At 49.1% G+C, this 16,611-nt stretch overlaps 1 protein-coding gene across 4 annotated transcripts in view; it reads right to left on the reverse strand.

The window, feature by feature from the left end:
• Positions 1–16,611, reverse strand: part of HTT (huntingtin) — a 517,727-nt gene that overhangs the window by 199,498 nt on the left and 301,618 nt on the right. For all 4 annotated transcript variants that reach the window (XM_063924321.1, XM_063924312.1, XM_063924303.1 and 1 more), the window contains 2 exons: positions 8,420–8,518; positions 8,034–8,221 (listed from right to left, as the gene is read on the reverse strand). In XM_063924321.1, coding sequence (XP_063780391.1) covers positions 8,034–8,221; positions 8,420–8,518 — 287 coding nt within the window. The remainder of the gene's footprint in view (positions 1–8,033; positions 8,222–8,419; positions 8,519–16,611) is intronic.

Below are 16,611 nucleotides of genomic sequence, written 5' to 3' on the forward strand. Positions count from 1 at the left end.
GGCAATTTACAATGCGCTACGACAAGCAGTGCACATGCTTCGGTCGCAGACTGTCCATGTGCAGTCAGACAACGCGACGGCGGTCGCATACATCAACAAACAAGGAGGAACGAGAAGCCGCATGACCATGCGGGAAGTAGCTCGAATCCTCAATTGGGCCGAGCATCACCAAGTGATATTGTCGGCAGTGTTCATTCCGGGAGTGGACAACTGGGAGGCGGATTATCTAAACCGTCGGGATTTTCATCCAGGAGAATGGGCATTAAACCCAGAAGTGTTTCACATGTTGGTCCAGAGGTGGGATTACCCACAAGTGGATCTGATGAAAACGCGCCGCAATCACCAAACGCCCCAGTGTGTCCAGAACGCGAGATCCAAAGGCAGTGGCGGTGGATGCTCTCACAATCGCGTGGTCGTACAGCCTTGTGCATCTGTTTCCACCGTTTCCGCTGCTCCCTCTGGTGCTAAAATGGATCAAAAGAGAGTCCGCCACAGTCATACTAGTGGCGCCTCATTGGCCTCGGAGAGCTTGGTTCTCAGATCTCCGCGGAATACTCGCAGACGATCCTTGACCGCTCCAACTACGTCCGGACCGGTTACAACAGAGTCCGTTCCTTTACCCCGCTTTAGCGCGGCTGCGTTTGACGGGGTGGCTGTTGAGACCGCCCTCTTAAGAAGAGAGGGCATTCCAGAATCGGTTATACCAACCAAGTTACGAGCTAGGAAGTCAGTTACGACAGCTCATTATTACAGAATTTGGCGTGCCTATATAGGTTGGTGTGAAGCTCTGAAGTTTCCGACATCTTTCAAGTTATCCCGTTTTTTGTTATTTCTACAGACGGGGTTAGATGGAGGACTGCGTTTATCTACACTAAAGGTGCAGGTATCTGCTTTGTCAATTTACTTTCAAAGACGATTGGCTCTATTGCAGTCTGTACACACCTTTCTGCAAGCTGTCCTCAGAGTACAACCTCCATTCATTCCACCTACAGCGCCATGGGACTTGAATCTGGTTTTAGGTTTCTTACAGTCGTCATATTTTGAACCCATACAACAAGTGGATAGTAGGATTTTGGTACTTACCAGGTAAATCCTTTTCTTTGAATCCATAGGGGGCACTGGAGTACTCTTGGGATATGGACGGCTTAGCAGAAACAAAGGCACTGAATATTTAAATTTAGAACTCTCCACCCCTCCATATCCCAGAGTACCTCAGTGTACGACCTCAGTGTTTTTTACTGAGCGAACAGGAACTATAGAGAGGTTGACAATGGAGAATTCCTATAACATAACGGACAACAACAAAGTTGACACATAACGTTACTGTCAACTAAACAGTTGACACCATAACCGATAAACCTTTATAATTTGAACCAATCGGTGAAAATGTGTTACCATAAGCTCCTCTGAGCTTAATACAACCCAGGTAAAACTGCTCTGGGTGGGCGTCCAGTGCCCCCTATGGATTCAAAGAAAAGGATTTACCTGGTAAGTACCAAAATCCTACTTTCTTTTTCATCCACTAGGGGTCACTGGAGTACTCTTGGGACGTACCAAAGCTTCCCTCGTGGGCGGGAGAGCTGTTTGACACCTGTAACAGTAGGCGGCCAAAGCTAGATGCCGCAAACGTTTCAAAACGTGTAAACGCGCACAAACGTGTGCACTGAAGACTATGTAGCCGCGTCGTAGAAGCTCCATGACCAGCTGGTCATGACATTCCCACAGAACCTGTGTGATGAGCTATTACTGACGTAGGCGACTGTAACTTAGCCTTAAGGTAAGCCTGACTTGTAGTCAGTTTTATCCAACTGGATAATGTCTGCTGAGAAACTGGCTAACCCCAGTTGGCAGCATCATAGAGAACAAACAACGTTTTCGTCTTACGAACTGTAGACGTTCGGGACATATAAACGCGTAATGCACGTACCACATTCAGAATTCTAGAATGTGCTGTCAACACAGGAAACACTATTGGTTTATTGATGTAAAAAATAAGAAAATCGGAATTCGTCCGAAGTTCCGCTCTGTCATGAGGAAACCCAAATACGGTGGCTTAGAATACAAGGCACCCAAATGTGAAAACAAAACCCTTGCCGAAGCGAAGGCTAGAAGAAAAAAACGTTTTCCAAGTGAGAAACTTAATCCCCATTTGTTGTAAGGGTTCAAAATATGAAAACTGTAAGAAATCTGAACCCAGGTTCAAGTCGCATGGCGCTGTAGGTGGGATAAATGGAGGCTGCACTCTGATGACACCTTGTAGAAAGGTGTGTACCGACGCAATAGAGTCAAACGTCTTTGAAAATAAATTGACCACACAGATACCTGCACCCTCAGTGTAGATAAACGCAGTTCTCCATCCCACCCCGTCTGTAAAAGAACAGAATACAGGTAACTTGAAAGATGATGTCGGAAACTTCCGAGCTTCACACCCACCTATATAGGCACACCAAATTTTGTAATAATGAGCTGCCGTAAGCGGCTTTCTAGCTCGTAACATGGTTGGTATAACCGATACTGTAATGCCCTATGTCTTTTCTTAAGAGGGCGGTCTGAACCACCACCCCGTCAACCGCAGCCGCGGTACATAGGTAAATAGGGGTAAAAGAACGGTCCCTGTTGTAACAGGTTGGACGTATTATGAGCGGGCAAAGATCGTGTGCGAGTATTCCTTGGAGATTCGAGAAGCAAGCTCTCAGAAATCCATGAGATATCACTAGTATGACTGTGACGAACTGTCTTATGATCCGTTTTAGCAACGGAGAGATCAGCGGAAAACGGTGGAGCCAGATACACGAGGCTGTATGACCACACGAATGTGAGAGCCTCCACCGCCACTGCCCTTGTGATCTGTCGTTCTGTACACATACTGAGCGTTTGTAATTGTGGCGAGATGCCATCATGTACACCTGAGGGTAACCCCACCTGTGGATCCACATGTGAAACACCTCTGGATTTAATGCCCAGCTTTCTGGATGAAAATCCCGACGGGTGAGATCATCTGTCTAACAGATGCCACTCCCGGAATGAACCCCGTCGACAACATCACCTAATGATGTTCTGGGCAATTGAGGATTCGAGCTACCTCCCGCATTGCCATGCGGCTTCTCGGTCCTCCCTGGTTGTTGTGTATGCAACTCCCGTTGCGTTGTCTGACTGCACTTGGACAGACTGAAAGCGAAGCATGTAGTGCATTGTAAATTGCACGGAGTTCCAGGACATTTATAGACAGTAATCTGTCGTGATCCGTTTTAGAACCCCTGTCGCTGACCTTTTTAACTACAACTCCTCAACCTCTGAGACTCTCGTCCAGAGTATATACACCCTCGCCCCCCTGTGGGAAACGCGAGTGAAACCCGGCGAACTAAAGCGCTTTGAAAACACATCATTGTTCCTAATAGGCGAATACACCAATGTACCGCTAGTGTGCGTGGCTTTTGCACTAATTGTACTAGATGGTATATTTGTTCTTTCTGGTGTAGTAGGTAAATATCTTTGATTTACCGTATTTATAATCATACCTAGGAATTGAAGTCGTTCAGACGGAATTAGATGCGATTGTTTTTGAACTTGACCTGCCACCGTGGTGTACGTTAGTAGCGCAAGTAAGAGGAACCTCTGTTGAGACAGAGTTCTTATGAGCAGATCGTCTAAGTATGGAACGATTGTCACCGCCAGGGCTCTGAGATGAGCTATCATCACCAACATCACTTTGGTGAATACCCGAGGCGTTGACAAGAGGCCAAACGGTAGAACCTGAAATGGTTAATGGTTGTGGCGTATTGCAAAACGCAAGAACCTGTGATGCGGTGACCAAACCGGAATGGGTAAATACGCATTGTGAAGATCAAGCGCAATCATGCAATCTTGTGGCTCCAAATATGCCAATACTAACCGCAGAAAATCCATTCTCAAACTGTAATAAGTGACTTGCTGATTGAGACTGCGACGGAGCCCTCCGGCTTCGTTACCCCAAACAGAGGGGAATAAGTAACCCTGACTCTGTTGGTGTACCAGGCCTGGAAATAAAAGCAGCTGAAACCAGCAGAGACTGAATGGCAACCTGCCAAAACGCCTAATTTCGTCCGACAGAGGAAGTCTTGTCTTTTAAACTGTAAATAGCTGATACATCCATGAGTGGATGTCTGGAAACCCGGCCAATGTAACATATAAAGGCGCGCTTCCACAATTGGAAAATCGAAATGGCCTAAGAGGCCGTCAAGCCACTGGCTTGTTGACTTTAGCACCCTGGCGTTACAAGTCGTGACTGTTTTTGTACCACAGCCTTGAAAAGACTGAAGTCTAAAGGGATTAAACGTCGGACCAAAGTATTTCCGTTTTGATACCGGAGGCGGCAATGGCCTGAATATCAAATTTAGGACCAAACAACTTCTGGCCTTGTTGTGCTGAAACTAGCGACGATGAAAAGCGAGAATCGAGGTAACAGGCGTCAGCAGAAGCTTCACAGAGATACTCTGCAGCTTCTCATTAACAGTGATCGTCATTGTTTCCATACATAGAGCGTCTAGTGACCCAAATGTATCTTGGGTCTTTATAATGTTTGTCACAGACGAATTCACCAATGGCGGATTGTCCCATTTAGATGTGGAAACGGGTAAATAGAGTTAAATGTTAGTCAGATATTCTAAATAATAACTCATTGAAGATCTGTTGTTTATTAAATTCGACGGATTAGATGTTAGAGTCTACTTAGTCTCTGTAGAAATTGAGACACTGACTCACTGGTTATTAGCAATGTATGGTTGTCAAAACCCAGCACTATCTGACTGCTGGTCTAATGTACCCTTCTCACTCGTAGGTATCGCTGTGAGGTTTGACATATAATTGTCAGACTGCATTAAATTATAAGACCAGTTAAATTAACACCCTGGTACCCAAAGGGAAATTGGACCCTTGGAAAGACTGAGACTCCTTCGTTAGAGCTGGCGGAGTAACTTCCGAGACTCCGATCTTACCGCTCCTGTCGAGCGGAGTTAATTTGAATTGCCAATGCTTAACATAGGATCTGGGACTGACCCGGCTTCCGGAGTGGAAACCTACAAACCAACTGAATCTGTGGTAGATTTATGTACAGACATTGTAGTAAACCTTATATTTAGTCTGTGTTGGAGCCTTACCCCTTATACAGACAGACACCACAATAGCCAACGGACAGACACTTGCACGACTCAGTAAAATGTTTACTTAAGGTGCGTAATATCTATATATATATATATATATATATATTTATGGCTAAATACAGTTTACATGGGCCTATGTGAAACCTGAACCAAAATTCCCACTAACACCCCTGCGCCTCCGGTGGCGTAGAGATGTAGGGCAGGAATGTTCTGGAATTACCACTGGAAGAAACAGGAAACATGATTAAAATGGCCCCCATGCCATGCTTACACTGAAACTCACAGGAGAAGTTACAATACCTGCTGCCACTGATAATCACAGTCTAGTATACACTGATAATCACAGTCTAGTATACACTGACACATGCAGGTTACAATACAATCACAGGAAGGTCACATTTAATATAAGCTCTGCCTGCAGTTAATTATGTATTAATATCTTCTATAGATATGGCAGCCTGTTAATATTAATATCTTCTATAGATATTGATTTTCCCCTTGCAGCATCTGGCAGCTGCAGCCACGCAGTAATCAGCCAGGTCCCCCACTCCCCCCCCCCTTCCCTGTACTCCCTGTAGCGCTGTGTCTCAGCGGGGAGCCGGGAAGCTCATTGCAGGGAGGCGAGGGACCATAGTCCAGAGCAGCAGAGGTCGGCTGGCCGGAGCGCGGCGTCGCTAGGCAAGCTGCGCGGGTCTGTCTCTGAGAGCACCGCTGACGGAGCGAAGCTGCGGCGGGTCTCCCTGTGTGCGGCGGGTCTCCCTGTGTGAGCACCGCTGACGGTTGTGGCGGGCGGCGCGCCTGGCGGGAGGACGGAGCGCCTGGCAGGGGGACGGAGCGTGGGGCGTCGGAGCGGCAGACGGGGCACTGGAGCGGCTATCACGGTAGTGAGCGGTCGGCTTTACCCACGGACCCCACACAGTGGGGCGGCAGCCTGCGCTGACCGCCCCGTTTCCCCAGCATACCTTTTGTAGGAAGGTCTGCGACGCTTTCCGGTCATGGCTGCGACGGGGCTTCTATCTGTAAGCTCCGTCCAGCTCCTCAGATCATGGCTGCGACGGGGCTTCTATGTGTAAGCTCCGTCCAGCTGTTGCAGGAGACAGTGGGCTGCCTGTGGCTGTGAGGGTGCTCTTTGTGAGGACCGACACGCCATGCGCTGCCTTGCAGCGGCACCATCCCGGACCCATGTTTTTCCAGAAACTGGGAAGGGATGTGCTAAGTGTAAAAATTAAAAAGTAAAAATTAATAAAATCTTCCACCAAGTGTGGGAAGTCCCCACAAGCCTGGTTATTGCTGTGAGCACGGAAAAACACTGAGGTCGTACACTGAGGTACTCTGGGATATGGAGGGGTGGAGAGTTCTAAATTTAAATATTCAGTGCCTTTGTTTCTGCTAAGCCGTCCATATCCCAAGAGTACTCCAGTGACCCCTAGTGGATGAAAAAGAAATTAAGTTTCTCACTTGGAAAACAATTTTTCTCCTAGCCTTAGCTTCGGCAAGGCGTGTTTCAGATTTGGGTGCCTTGTCATGCAAGCCACCGTATTTGGTGTTTCATGATGACAGAACGGAACTTCGGACGAATCCCGCTTCCTTTCCAAAGGTAGTGTCATCTTTTCACATCAATCAACCAATAGTAGTTCCTGTGTTAACAGAAGAATCTGGAACTTTGGATGTGGTACGCACACTACACGTTTATGTATCCCGAACGTCTACTGTTCGTAAGACGGATACGTTGTTTGTTCTCTATGATGCTGCCAAGATGAGTTGCCCAGCTTCTAAGTAGACCTTATCCAGATGGATTAAACTGACCATACGTCAGGCTTACCTTCATGCTAGGTTACAGCTGCCTACATCAGTAACAGCTCATTCCACACGTTCTGTGGGAACTTCATGGGCAGCTGGTCGCAAGGCTTCTACGACGCAGCTTTGCCGTGCGGCTACATGGTCATCAGTGCACACGTTTGTGCGCTTTTACAAGTTTGATACGTTTGCGGCATCAGCATCTAGCTTTGGCCGCCTAGTGTTACAGATGCCAAACAGCTATCCCGCCTACGGGGGAAGCTTTGGTACGTCCCAAGAGTACTCCAGTGACCCCTAGTGGATGAAAAAGAAAATAGGATTTTGGTACTTACCAGGTAAATCCTTTTCTTTGAATCCATAGGGGGCACTGGACGTCCACCCAGAGCAGTTTTACCTGGTTTGTGGTAAGTTCAGGGGATCTTATGGTAACACTCTCTCACCGACTGGTTCAAAGTTTCAAATTCTATCGGTTATGGTGCCAACTGTTTAGTTGTCAGTAACGTTATGTGTCAACTTTATTGTTGTCTGTTATGTTATATGTAATTCTCCATTGTCAACCTCTATATAGCTCCTGTTCGGCTCAGTAAAAAACACTGAGGTACTCTGGGATATGGAGGGGTGGAGAGTTCTAAATTGAAATATTCAGTGCCCTGTTCCTGCAGAAGCCGTCCATATCCCAAGAGTACTCCAGTGCCCCCTATGGATTCAAAGAAAAGGATTAACCTGGTAAGTACCAAAATCCTATTTTCACACTGAAACACATTGTGGCTGATTCAATTAGCCATAAAAGCAGTTAACTGCAGAAGGCAATTTCTGCTCACACCCCATGGAGGTACAAACATGGAGGTGCAAACAGAATCAGCCTATCAGCCTGACGGCCGGCATCCAAAGTAGGGACCCCTGCCTGACGGCCGGCATCCAAAGCATTGCCCCCTGCCTGACTGCCGGCATCCAAAGCAGGGCTCCCCGCCTGACGGCCGGCATCCAAAGCAGGGCACCGCGCCTGACGGCCGGCATCCAAAGCAGGGCCCCCCGCCTGACAGCCAGTAAATTTAAGAAATATAATTTAATTGTTTTAGAAGAGCAGGCTGTACTTACCAATGGGGGTACTCTGGTGTAGCTGTTGACTATAGGTAGTCTAGCTAAACTTATGATTATGTTTCTGAAAACAGGAGTGAGAAACGCGGCTATATTGCTATTCTTGTTGTGCCCATAAGATAAAACGGTCTGCAGAGAATCCACCATCTCAGACATCATCACACAGGTAGCCTTGATAGCTGCAGCACCTGGGTGAAAACAAATGCATATACATCATGCAACTGGTCGCCTACCAACAGTGCAGGCATAAGAATGGAGCCACCACATGATGCAGATTGCCACAATGATGTCATTGATACCTTGTGGGGTGGTGGGCAGCATTTTTACAAAAATACCTGCCATAGTCCTGTGTAGATACATTTTTGCATGTTCAAACGTTACTGTACCTAGAACGCCAGGATCCTCCTTATCCCCAGACTGGTCATCTGATAAGCAATTTTTTTTCCTCTCTGGGCTTAGAAGTTGTTCCCCAGGTTCCACAGCAACTAAAACACACAATTACCAAATCAAGATACATGAAGCATCTCAAATCTATTCATTAACAACAGAAAAAGCAGCCAACTGTATTTTTGCTATTGATGGCCGAGACCCAAATAGTTCTCTGCCATCGATGATACAGAGCCCCCCCAATGTTTTTTTTTTTTTTTACAAGGTGCCGGGATACGGAGCAAATCTATTCTACCCCCCCACCCTTCCCCCTACCAATCCCTTAACCGATGCACCCACAAAAACCCGTCCCCAATCTCTGATTGGCCTGCAGTGCAGCAAGTCATAGAGCATGAATGACCATCGGTGGATGAAGCCATAGATTGGTTCCATGTGAAAGGTGTTATCCGATGGTAACATCGATGTTAACCCACTGATGGCCATCCCTACCAGGAAGCATGTATAATGGTTTTACACAACTGCAATAATAAATTTAAAAAAGGACAATAGATAATTCTGTGCAATAGATAATAACATATAGTGTATGCATCATCCTTTAACACAGGTGGCAGCCATTTAGTGGGCTGAACCAACCTGGATATGCCTCCCTCAGGAACGTCACTATTTTCATGTGAACGGATAGGCCGCTTCCTGCATTACCCAGGAATATTTGCTCAGCCCACCTCAACAATGTGACAAGTTGTATTATAATTTAGGAGTAGATTTATCAAACCTTCTACAAAGGACTAGAGGAGATGTTGCACAATAGCCACCAGATTTTAGCTATCATTTTACAGAATGTACTAAATGATAGCTATAATCTTATTGGTTGCACACCTCCACTTGTCCTCATTTTGAAGCTTTACTAAAACGTCCTCCTATATGTTCCCAAACTCTCTGAGCCACCGAGTGCTGAAATGGTGACCAGTAGGCTAACTGTTCCACACCATGCTCATCATAGATGTGTATAGGTGTTTTGTGAGGTATTAAAGACCAACCATATATGAATGTAAAGTATCTTATTATACAGAAGATCAGCATTCTGTAAATACCCGTATTAGCATAGAAAATAAGAATTTACTTACCGATAATTCTATTTCTCGCAGTCCGTAGTGGATGCTGGGAACTCCGTAAGGACCATGGGGAATAGCAGCTCTGCAGGAGACTGGGCACAAAAGTAAAAGCTTTAGGACTACCTGGTGTGCACTGGCTCCTCCCCCTATGACCCTCCTCCAAGCCTCAGTTAGGATACTGTGCCCGGACGAGCGTACACAATAAGGAAGGATTTTGAATCCCGGGTAAGACTCATACCAGCCACACCAATCACACCGTACAACCTGTGATCTGAACCCAGTTAACAGCATGATAACAGAGGAGCCTCTGAAAAGATGGCTCACAACAATAATAACCCGATTTTTTGTAACAATAACTATGTACAAGTATTGCAGACAATCCGCACTTGGGATGGGCGCCCAGCATCCACTACGGACTACGAGAAATAGAATTATCGGTAAGTAAATTCTTATTTTCTCTGACGTCCTAGTGGATGCTGGGAACTCCGTAAAGACCATGGGGATTATACCAAAGCTCCCAAACGGGCGGGAGAGTGCGGATGACTCTGCAGCACCGAATGAGAGAACTCCAGGTCCTCCTCAGCCAGGGTATCAAATTTGTAGAATTTAGCAAACGTGTTTGCCCCTGACCAAGTAGCTGCTCGGCAAAGTTGTAAAGCCGAGACCCCTCGGGCAGCCGCCCAAGATGAGCCCACCTTCCTTGTGGAATGGGCTTTTACAGATTTTGGCTGTGGCAGGCCTGCCACAGAATGTGCAAGCTGAATTGTACTACAAATCCAACGAGCAATAGTCTGCTTAGAAGCAGGAGCACCCAGCTTGTTGGGTGCATACAGGATAACAGCGAGTCAGATTTTCTGACTCCAGCCGTCCTGGAAACATATATTTTCAGGGCCCTGACTACGTCCAGCAACTTGGAGTCCTCCAAGTCCCTAGTAGCCGCAGGTACCACAATAGGCTGGTTCAAGTGAAACGCTGAAACCACCTTAGGGAGAAATTGAGGACGAGTCCTCAATTCCGCCCTGTCTGAATGGAAGATCAGATAAGGGCTTGTACAGGATAAAGCCCGCCAATTCTGACACGCGCCTGGCCGAGGCCAGGGCCAACAACATGACCACTTTCCATGTGAGATATTTTAACTCCACAGATTCAAGTGGTTCAAACCAATGTGACTTTAGGAACCCCAAAACTACATTGAGATCCCAAGGTGCCACTGGAGGCACAAAAGGAGGCTGTATATGCAGTACCCCTTTTACAAACGTCTGAACTTCAGGAACTGAAGCTAGTTCTTTCTGGAAGAAAATTGACAGGGCCGAAATTTGAACCTTAATGGACCCCAATTTTAGGCCCATAGACACTCCTGTTTACAGGAAATGCAGGAATCGACCTAGTTGAAAATTCCTCCATCGGGGCCTTATTGGCCTCGCACCCCGCAACATATTTTCGCCCAATGCGGTGATAATGCTTTGCGGTTACATCCTTCCTGGCTTGATCAGGATAGGGATGACTTCATCCGGAATGCCTTTTTCCTTCAGGATCCGGCGTTCAACCGCCCTGCCGTCAAACGCAGCCGCGGTAAGTCTTGGAATAGACAGAGTCCTTGCTGGAGCAGGTCCCTTCTTAGAGGTAGAGGCCACGGGTCCTCCGTGAGCATCTCTTGAAGTTCCGGGTACCAAGTCCATCTTGGCCAATCCGGAGCCACGAGTATAGTTCTTACTCCCCTCCGTCTTATAATTCTCAGTACTTTTGGTATGAGAGGAAGAGGAGGGAACACATACACTGACTGGTACACCCATGGTGTTACCAGAGCGTCCACAGCTATTGCCTGAGGGTCCCTTGACCTGGCGCAATACCTGTCCAATTTTTTGTTTAGGCGGGACGCCATCATGTCCACCTTTGGTTTTTCCCAATGGTTTACAATCATGTGGAAGACTTCTGGGTGAAGTCCCCACTCTCCCGGGTGGAGGTCGTGCCTGCTGAGGAAGTCTGCTTCCCAGTTGTCCACTCCCGGAATGAACACTGCTGACAGTGCTATCACATGATTTTCCGCCCAGCGAAAAATCCTTGCAGCTTCTGCCATTGCCCTCCTGCTTCTTGTGCCGCCCTGTCTGTTTACGTGGGCGACTGCCGTGATGTTGTCCGACTGGATCAGCACCGGCTGACCTTGAAGCAGAGGTCTTGCTTGGCTTAGGGCATTGTAAATGGCCCTTAGCTCCAAAATATTTATGTGAAGTGATGTCTCCAGGCTTGACCACAAGCCCTAGAAATTTCTTCCCTGTGTGACTGCTCTCCAGCCTCGCAGGCTGGCATCCGTGGTCACCAGGACCCAGTCCTGAATGCCGAATCTGCGGCCCTCTAGAAGATGAGCACTCTGCAACCACCACAGGAGAGACACCCTTGTCTTTGGTGACAGGGTCATCCGCTGATGCATCTGAAGATGCGATCCGGACCATTTGTCCAGCAGGTCCCACTGGAAAGTTCTTGCGTGGAATCTGCCGAATGGAATTGCTTCGTAGGAAGCCACCATTTTTCCCAGGACCCTTGTGCACTGATGCACTGACACTTGGCCTGGTTTTAGGAGGTTTCTGACTAGTTCGGATAACTCCCTGGCTTTCTCCTCCGGGAGAAAACACCTTTTTCTGGACTGTGTCCAGGATCATCCCTAGGAATAGAAGGCGTGTCGTCAGGATCAGCTGCGATTTTGGAATATTGAGAATCCAACCGTGCTACCGCAGCACTATCTGAGATAGTGCTACCCCGACTTCCAACTGTTCCCTGGATCTTGCCCTTATCAGGAGATCGTCCAAGTAAGGGATAACTAAAACTCCCTTCTTTCGAAGGAGTATCATCATTTCGGCCATTACCTTGGTAAAGACCCGTGGTGCCGTGGACAATCCAAACGGCAGCGTCTGAAACGGATAGTGACAGTTCTGTACCACAAACCTGAGGTACCCTTGGAGAAGGGTAAATTGGGACATGTAGGTAAGCATCTTTGATGTCCAGAGAGACCATATAGTCCCCTTCTTCCAGGTTTGCAATCACTGCTCTGAGTGACTCCATCTTGAATTTGAACCTTTGTATGTAAGTGTTCAAGGATTTTAGATTTAAAATTGGTCTCACCGAGCCGTCCGGCTTCGGTACCACCAATAGTGTGGAATAGTACCCCTTTCCCTGTTGCAGGAGGGGTACCTTGATTATCACCTGCTGGGAATACAGCCTGTGAATGGCTTGCAATACTGTCTCCCTATCTGAGGGAGACGTCGGTAAAGCAGACTTTATGAAACGGCGAGGGGAAGAAGTCTCGAATTTCTTGAGACGAGCCCCCACCGTGCCTGAGACCGCTTGTAAAGCCCCAGCGTCATGCTGAGGACTTTGTGGAGGCGGGAGAGGGCTTTTGTGGGAATTGGCTGTGAGGGGCGCATAGATCTGGGCAGAGGTTTAGATCTGTCCAGAACGCTGTCCAAAGTCACATTAAAATCCCCCCCTAATACCACACTACCGCATCTGTGTAGGGCTAAGAGGCTATTTAGGGAGTGGAAAAAGGGGGCCTGGTTCTGGTTTGGAGCATAGACATTTAAGAATGTATAGGGGGACCCGTTTAACAACCCTAACAGCAACAGGTATCTACCTTCAGGGTCGCTCAGTATTTCAGAGGGGATGAAATCTAAATGATTAGCAAAGAGTACAGAGACCCCTTTCTTCTTGCGTATGGGGTCGCAAGCATGGAAAGTGAGCGGGAAGTGTTTGGACTTAAGTTCTGGATGAGATTTACCCGAGAAATGAGTCTCCTGTAGGAAAACAATGTCGTCTTTAAGTTGCTTAAGGGATTGGAATAAGAGAGAGCGTTTACGCGGGCTATTCAGACCTTTCGTGTTCAATGTGATTATTCTAAGAACCATGGTATGAGAACAGAGCACTCTTCATGTGGGAGCGCACCAGCTGGGCTCCGAAAGAGATAGGGGAAGGGAAAGGAAAGAGGATCAGAGAGAGAAGAAAAGAGAGGGTAGGAGAACAGATGAAGGACAAGCATATATTAGTATCAGTGGCTAGAGGGCGGAGAAAATCCATTCTCGCTAGTCGGACCCAAGGAAGAAGTCGACCCGCAGGTCCAGGTCGTCCGACGTCGACCTTAAAGGTCGAATGGGGGGTGGGTGGACCTAGCTGCTCGGAGAGGAGACCAGGTCCCGTGTGCAATCAGACTAAAATTAAGTGTACATATTGCGAACAATAAACTAGGGGAGCTTAAAGGGGAGGGAGAAGGGGAGGGAGGAGGGGGGGGAGGAGGGAGGGAAACAGCATTAATGGAACTGGGGGTAAACATGTCATGTCGACCACATAGCAACAATAATAACATTACAACCTGCATGAGGTAAAGAGAGAAGGTTCGGCCCAGACGGGCCTCCCGGGGCCGGAGCCCCCGCGGCCAGCCACGACGAACCCCGGCCCCGAGGGCCCGGACAGGCCCCCCCACAACAGGATCACCAAGGCAATAAATGGTAAACATTAGCTTAACCAAAGTCTCTACATCCTATGGGGATCTTGGCATAGTGCGGAAAGACCCCCTGCAGTCCGTTAGGGACTCGTATGCGCATCGAGACCCATCATGGACATCTATACATGGCGATTCATGTATCTGGGGAGGTGTGGGAAGCAGATCCGACGGTGGTCCAGTTTGAGGCTGGGGCTGTGAGAGAAGGGGAGGTGTTGACTGGAAGAGAGCGTTGAGGAGTGGTCGGGGGGCCGGAGATGTTCAGTTGATGGAGTAGTTGGAGGGCCTCATCTGGGGACCTAGCAGAGAGGGTTTTACCATCCGCTCTGACTTGGAGGGCAAAAGGGAAGCCCCATCTGTATCTGACATTATGATCTCTTAGGGCTTTGGTTATGTCTTTTAGCTCCCTCCTTCTGTTCAGCGTGACCGGCGACAGGTCCTGGAAGATCAAGAGATCGGAGCCCTCGAACGGGATAGTCGACATCCTCCTGGTTTTGGCGTAGACTCGATCTTTGACCGCGAGATAGTGAAAGCGGAGAATTATGTCTCTTGGTGTTTTGGCGTCTTGGGATCTAGGACGTAGAGCCCTGTGGGCCCTATCTAGAAGAAGCATATCGTCTGGGACGGAGGGAGCAAGTGAGCGGAAGAGGCGGAGTAGATAATCCGTGAGGTGATTTTGTTCCACCGTCTCGGGAACGTTGCGTATTCTAAGATTGTTCCGACGGCCTCTGTTGTCCATATCTTCCTGTTTATCCGCTAAGAGCATAACATCCGTACGCATTTGAGATATCTCCTGTTCTGATTCTTGTTGGAAGGCGATAAGCTCTTCTTGTTTTCTTTCGATGGCATCCACCCTGGTGCCCAGGCTATCCACGTCCGATTTTAGACCCGAGATAGCCTCCTGTACTTCTGCACGAATTGATTTTTTAATATTACGCATCTCGGATAGGAGAAGGGCGACATCAGCCTTTGTGGCGGGAGTGGAGGAAGAGTCATCGTCCGAGTCTTTGTCAGAGGTTGCTGAAGTGGGTGGGGGTGAGGTTGCTCTCCGGGTGGAAGATGGAGCCGAATTCTTGAAGTAGCCCACCAGGTTATGGGCATTCGACTTTTTCCCCCCTTTAGGCATATTGGCGGAAAGAGGTGAGGTAGGTTGGTTGTCAACACCTGGGAAGGACGAGGGAGGCTCCTATATCATTAGGATCACACACGGAACCAGGTGTAGTACATATCGAGGTCACATGCTAGGCACTTTGAAGAAGATGGTCAAAAGGGTCCAGCTGGGCATGCCACGGCATGTAGGTAATGAGTGACGCTTCTAAGCTCCGGCAGGATTGGGATCCTCCGGAGGCCGGGGCTTCTTTCAGAGATACTCAAGGCCCTGCAGGCGTCACGTGTGTGGGTGTCAGGGGGGGGGAGGGCCCTGCAGGGTGCTTAAAGAGTACCGTTGTACCGGTAATAGTGGCCTGAACCCTCTGAGGTGCTATCTGGTCCAGTAGTTCTAGCCCGTAGGAGCACCTATAGGGCGTGATAGGGTGTTCAGGAGGTGAGGGTGAGAGCAGGGTAAGGAATTCTGATGAGGTCACTAAGCGAGGCTCAGAGGGTGAAGTGGAGCCGCAGTGGGCCGGTCTGATGGAGTGTGTTCTGCTCCCAAGATGGCCGCCGGACTTCTTCTAGCTCCGCCGGGCTGCCCCGTTTTCGTCCTGGTCCCTGGCCTACGGAGCTGGTAAAAGCAACAGGGAGCCCTCTAGAATGTGCAGCGGCTTACTGAGGGGTCAGGAGCGAGGAGAGAGGCCACACCTCCAGATCGCGTCTGACGTGGTACACGCCGGGCTGGTCCTGTGCGCGAGTCCCCGGTCTGAGGGCCGCCGGGAGGCCGCAGCTCGCTGGAGCTCAGGGCCTGTTCCCTCGACCCGCGGCACACAGCAAGCCTCCTCCGGTGGTATTGTAGAGGCGGGAGCCGCGGGGAGAGGGGGCAAGGAGCCTCGTTGACCCGCTTAAGTGCGGTAGCAAGAGGGGACTCACCCGCCGCGTAGAGCCCTCACTATCAGCTGCGCCCGCTTCCGATGGCCGCTACAGGTTCACAGGGGGTCTCCGGCGTTGGTGGCAACGACTCCCACCTCTCCAGGTAACAGTCGACAGCCGCGTCTATCCGGTTTCCTCCGTCACCCGGCCCGTCCAGCCGTACCTCTGGTAGGGGGGTCGCACCACAGTCCCCGGCTTCCTGGGGAGGGGAAGGCCGCAACCTGCAGGAGCCCTGATAAGGGCTCCCCGGCTCCGCAACCGAGCCCCTCTAGTGTTTTGTGTTAGGGGGAGCAGGTGGTATTATAGCCCCTCCGAGGTAGCACCAGCCCGTGGGAGCACAATTTAACCTTGATAGGGTATATTAAAGGAGAGAGGGCAATTGCAGGGTGAAGTGGTCGCTGCACAACAGGTTCTCCCCCCTCACAATTTGGCGTAGTGAGCAGCAGTGCCGAGGTACTGGGCACGGGGGTCTAGGCGGGGGTTCTGAGGAGTACTGGGAACCCAATCCCCCAGCGGTGTTTTCAAGATGGCCGCCGGGCTTCACGCACTTTTGCCGTGCGGCACTATTTTG

This window comes from Pseudophryne corroboree, chromosome 1, assembly GCF_028390025.1.
Source record: "Pseudophryne corroboree isolate aPseCor3 chromosome 1, aPseCor3.hap2, whole genome shotgun sequence".
NCBI lineage: Eukaryota > Metazoa > Chordata > Amphibia > Anura > Myobatrachidae > Pseudophryne > Pseudophryne corroboree.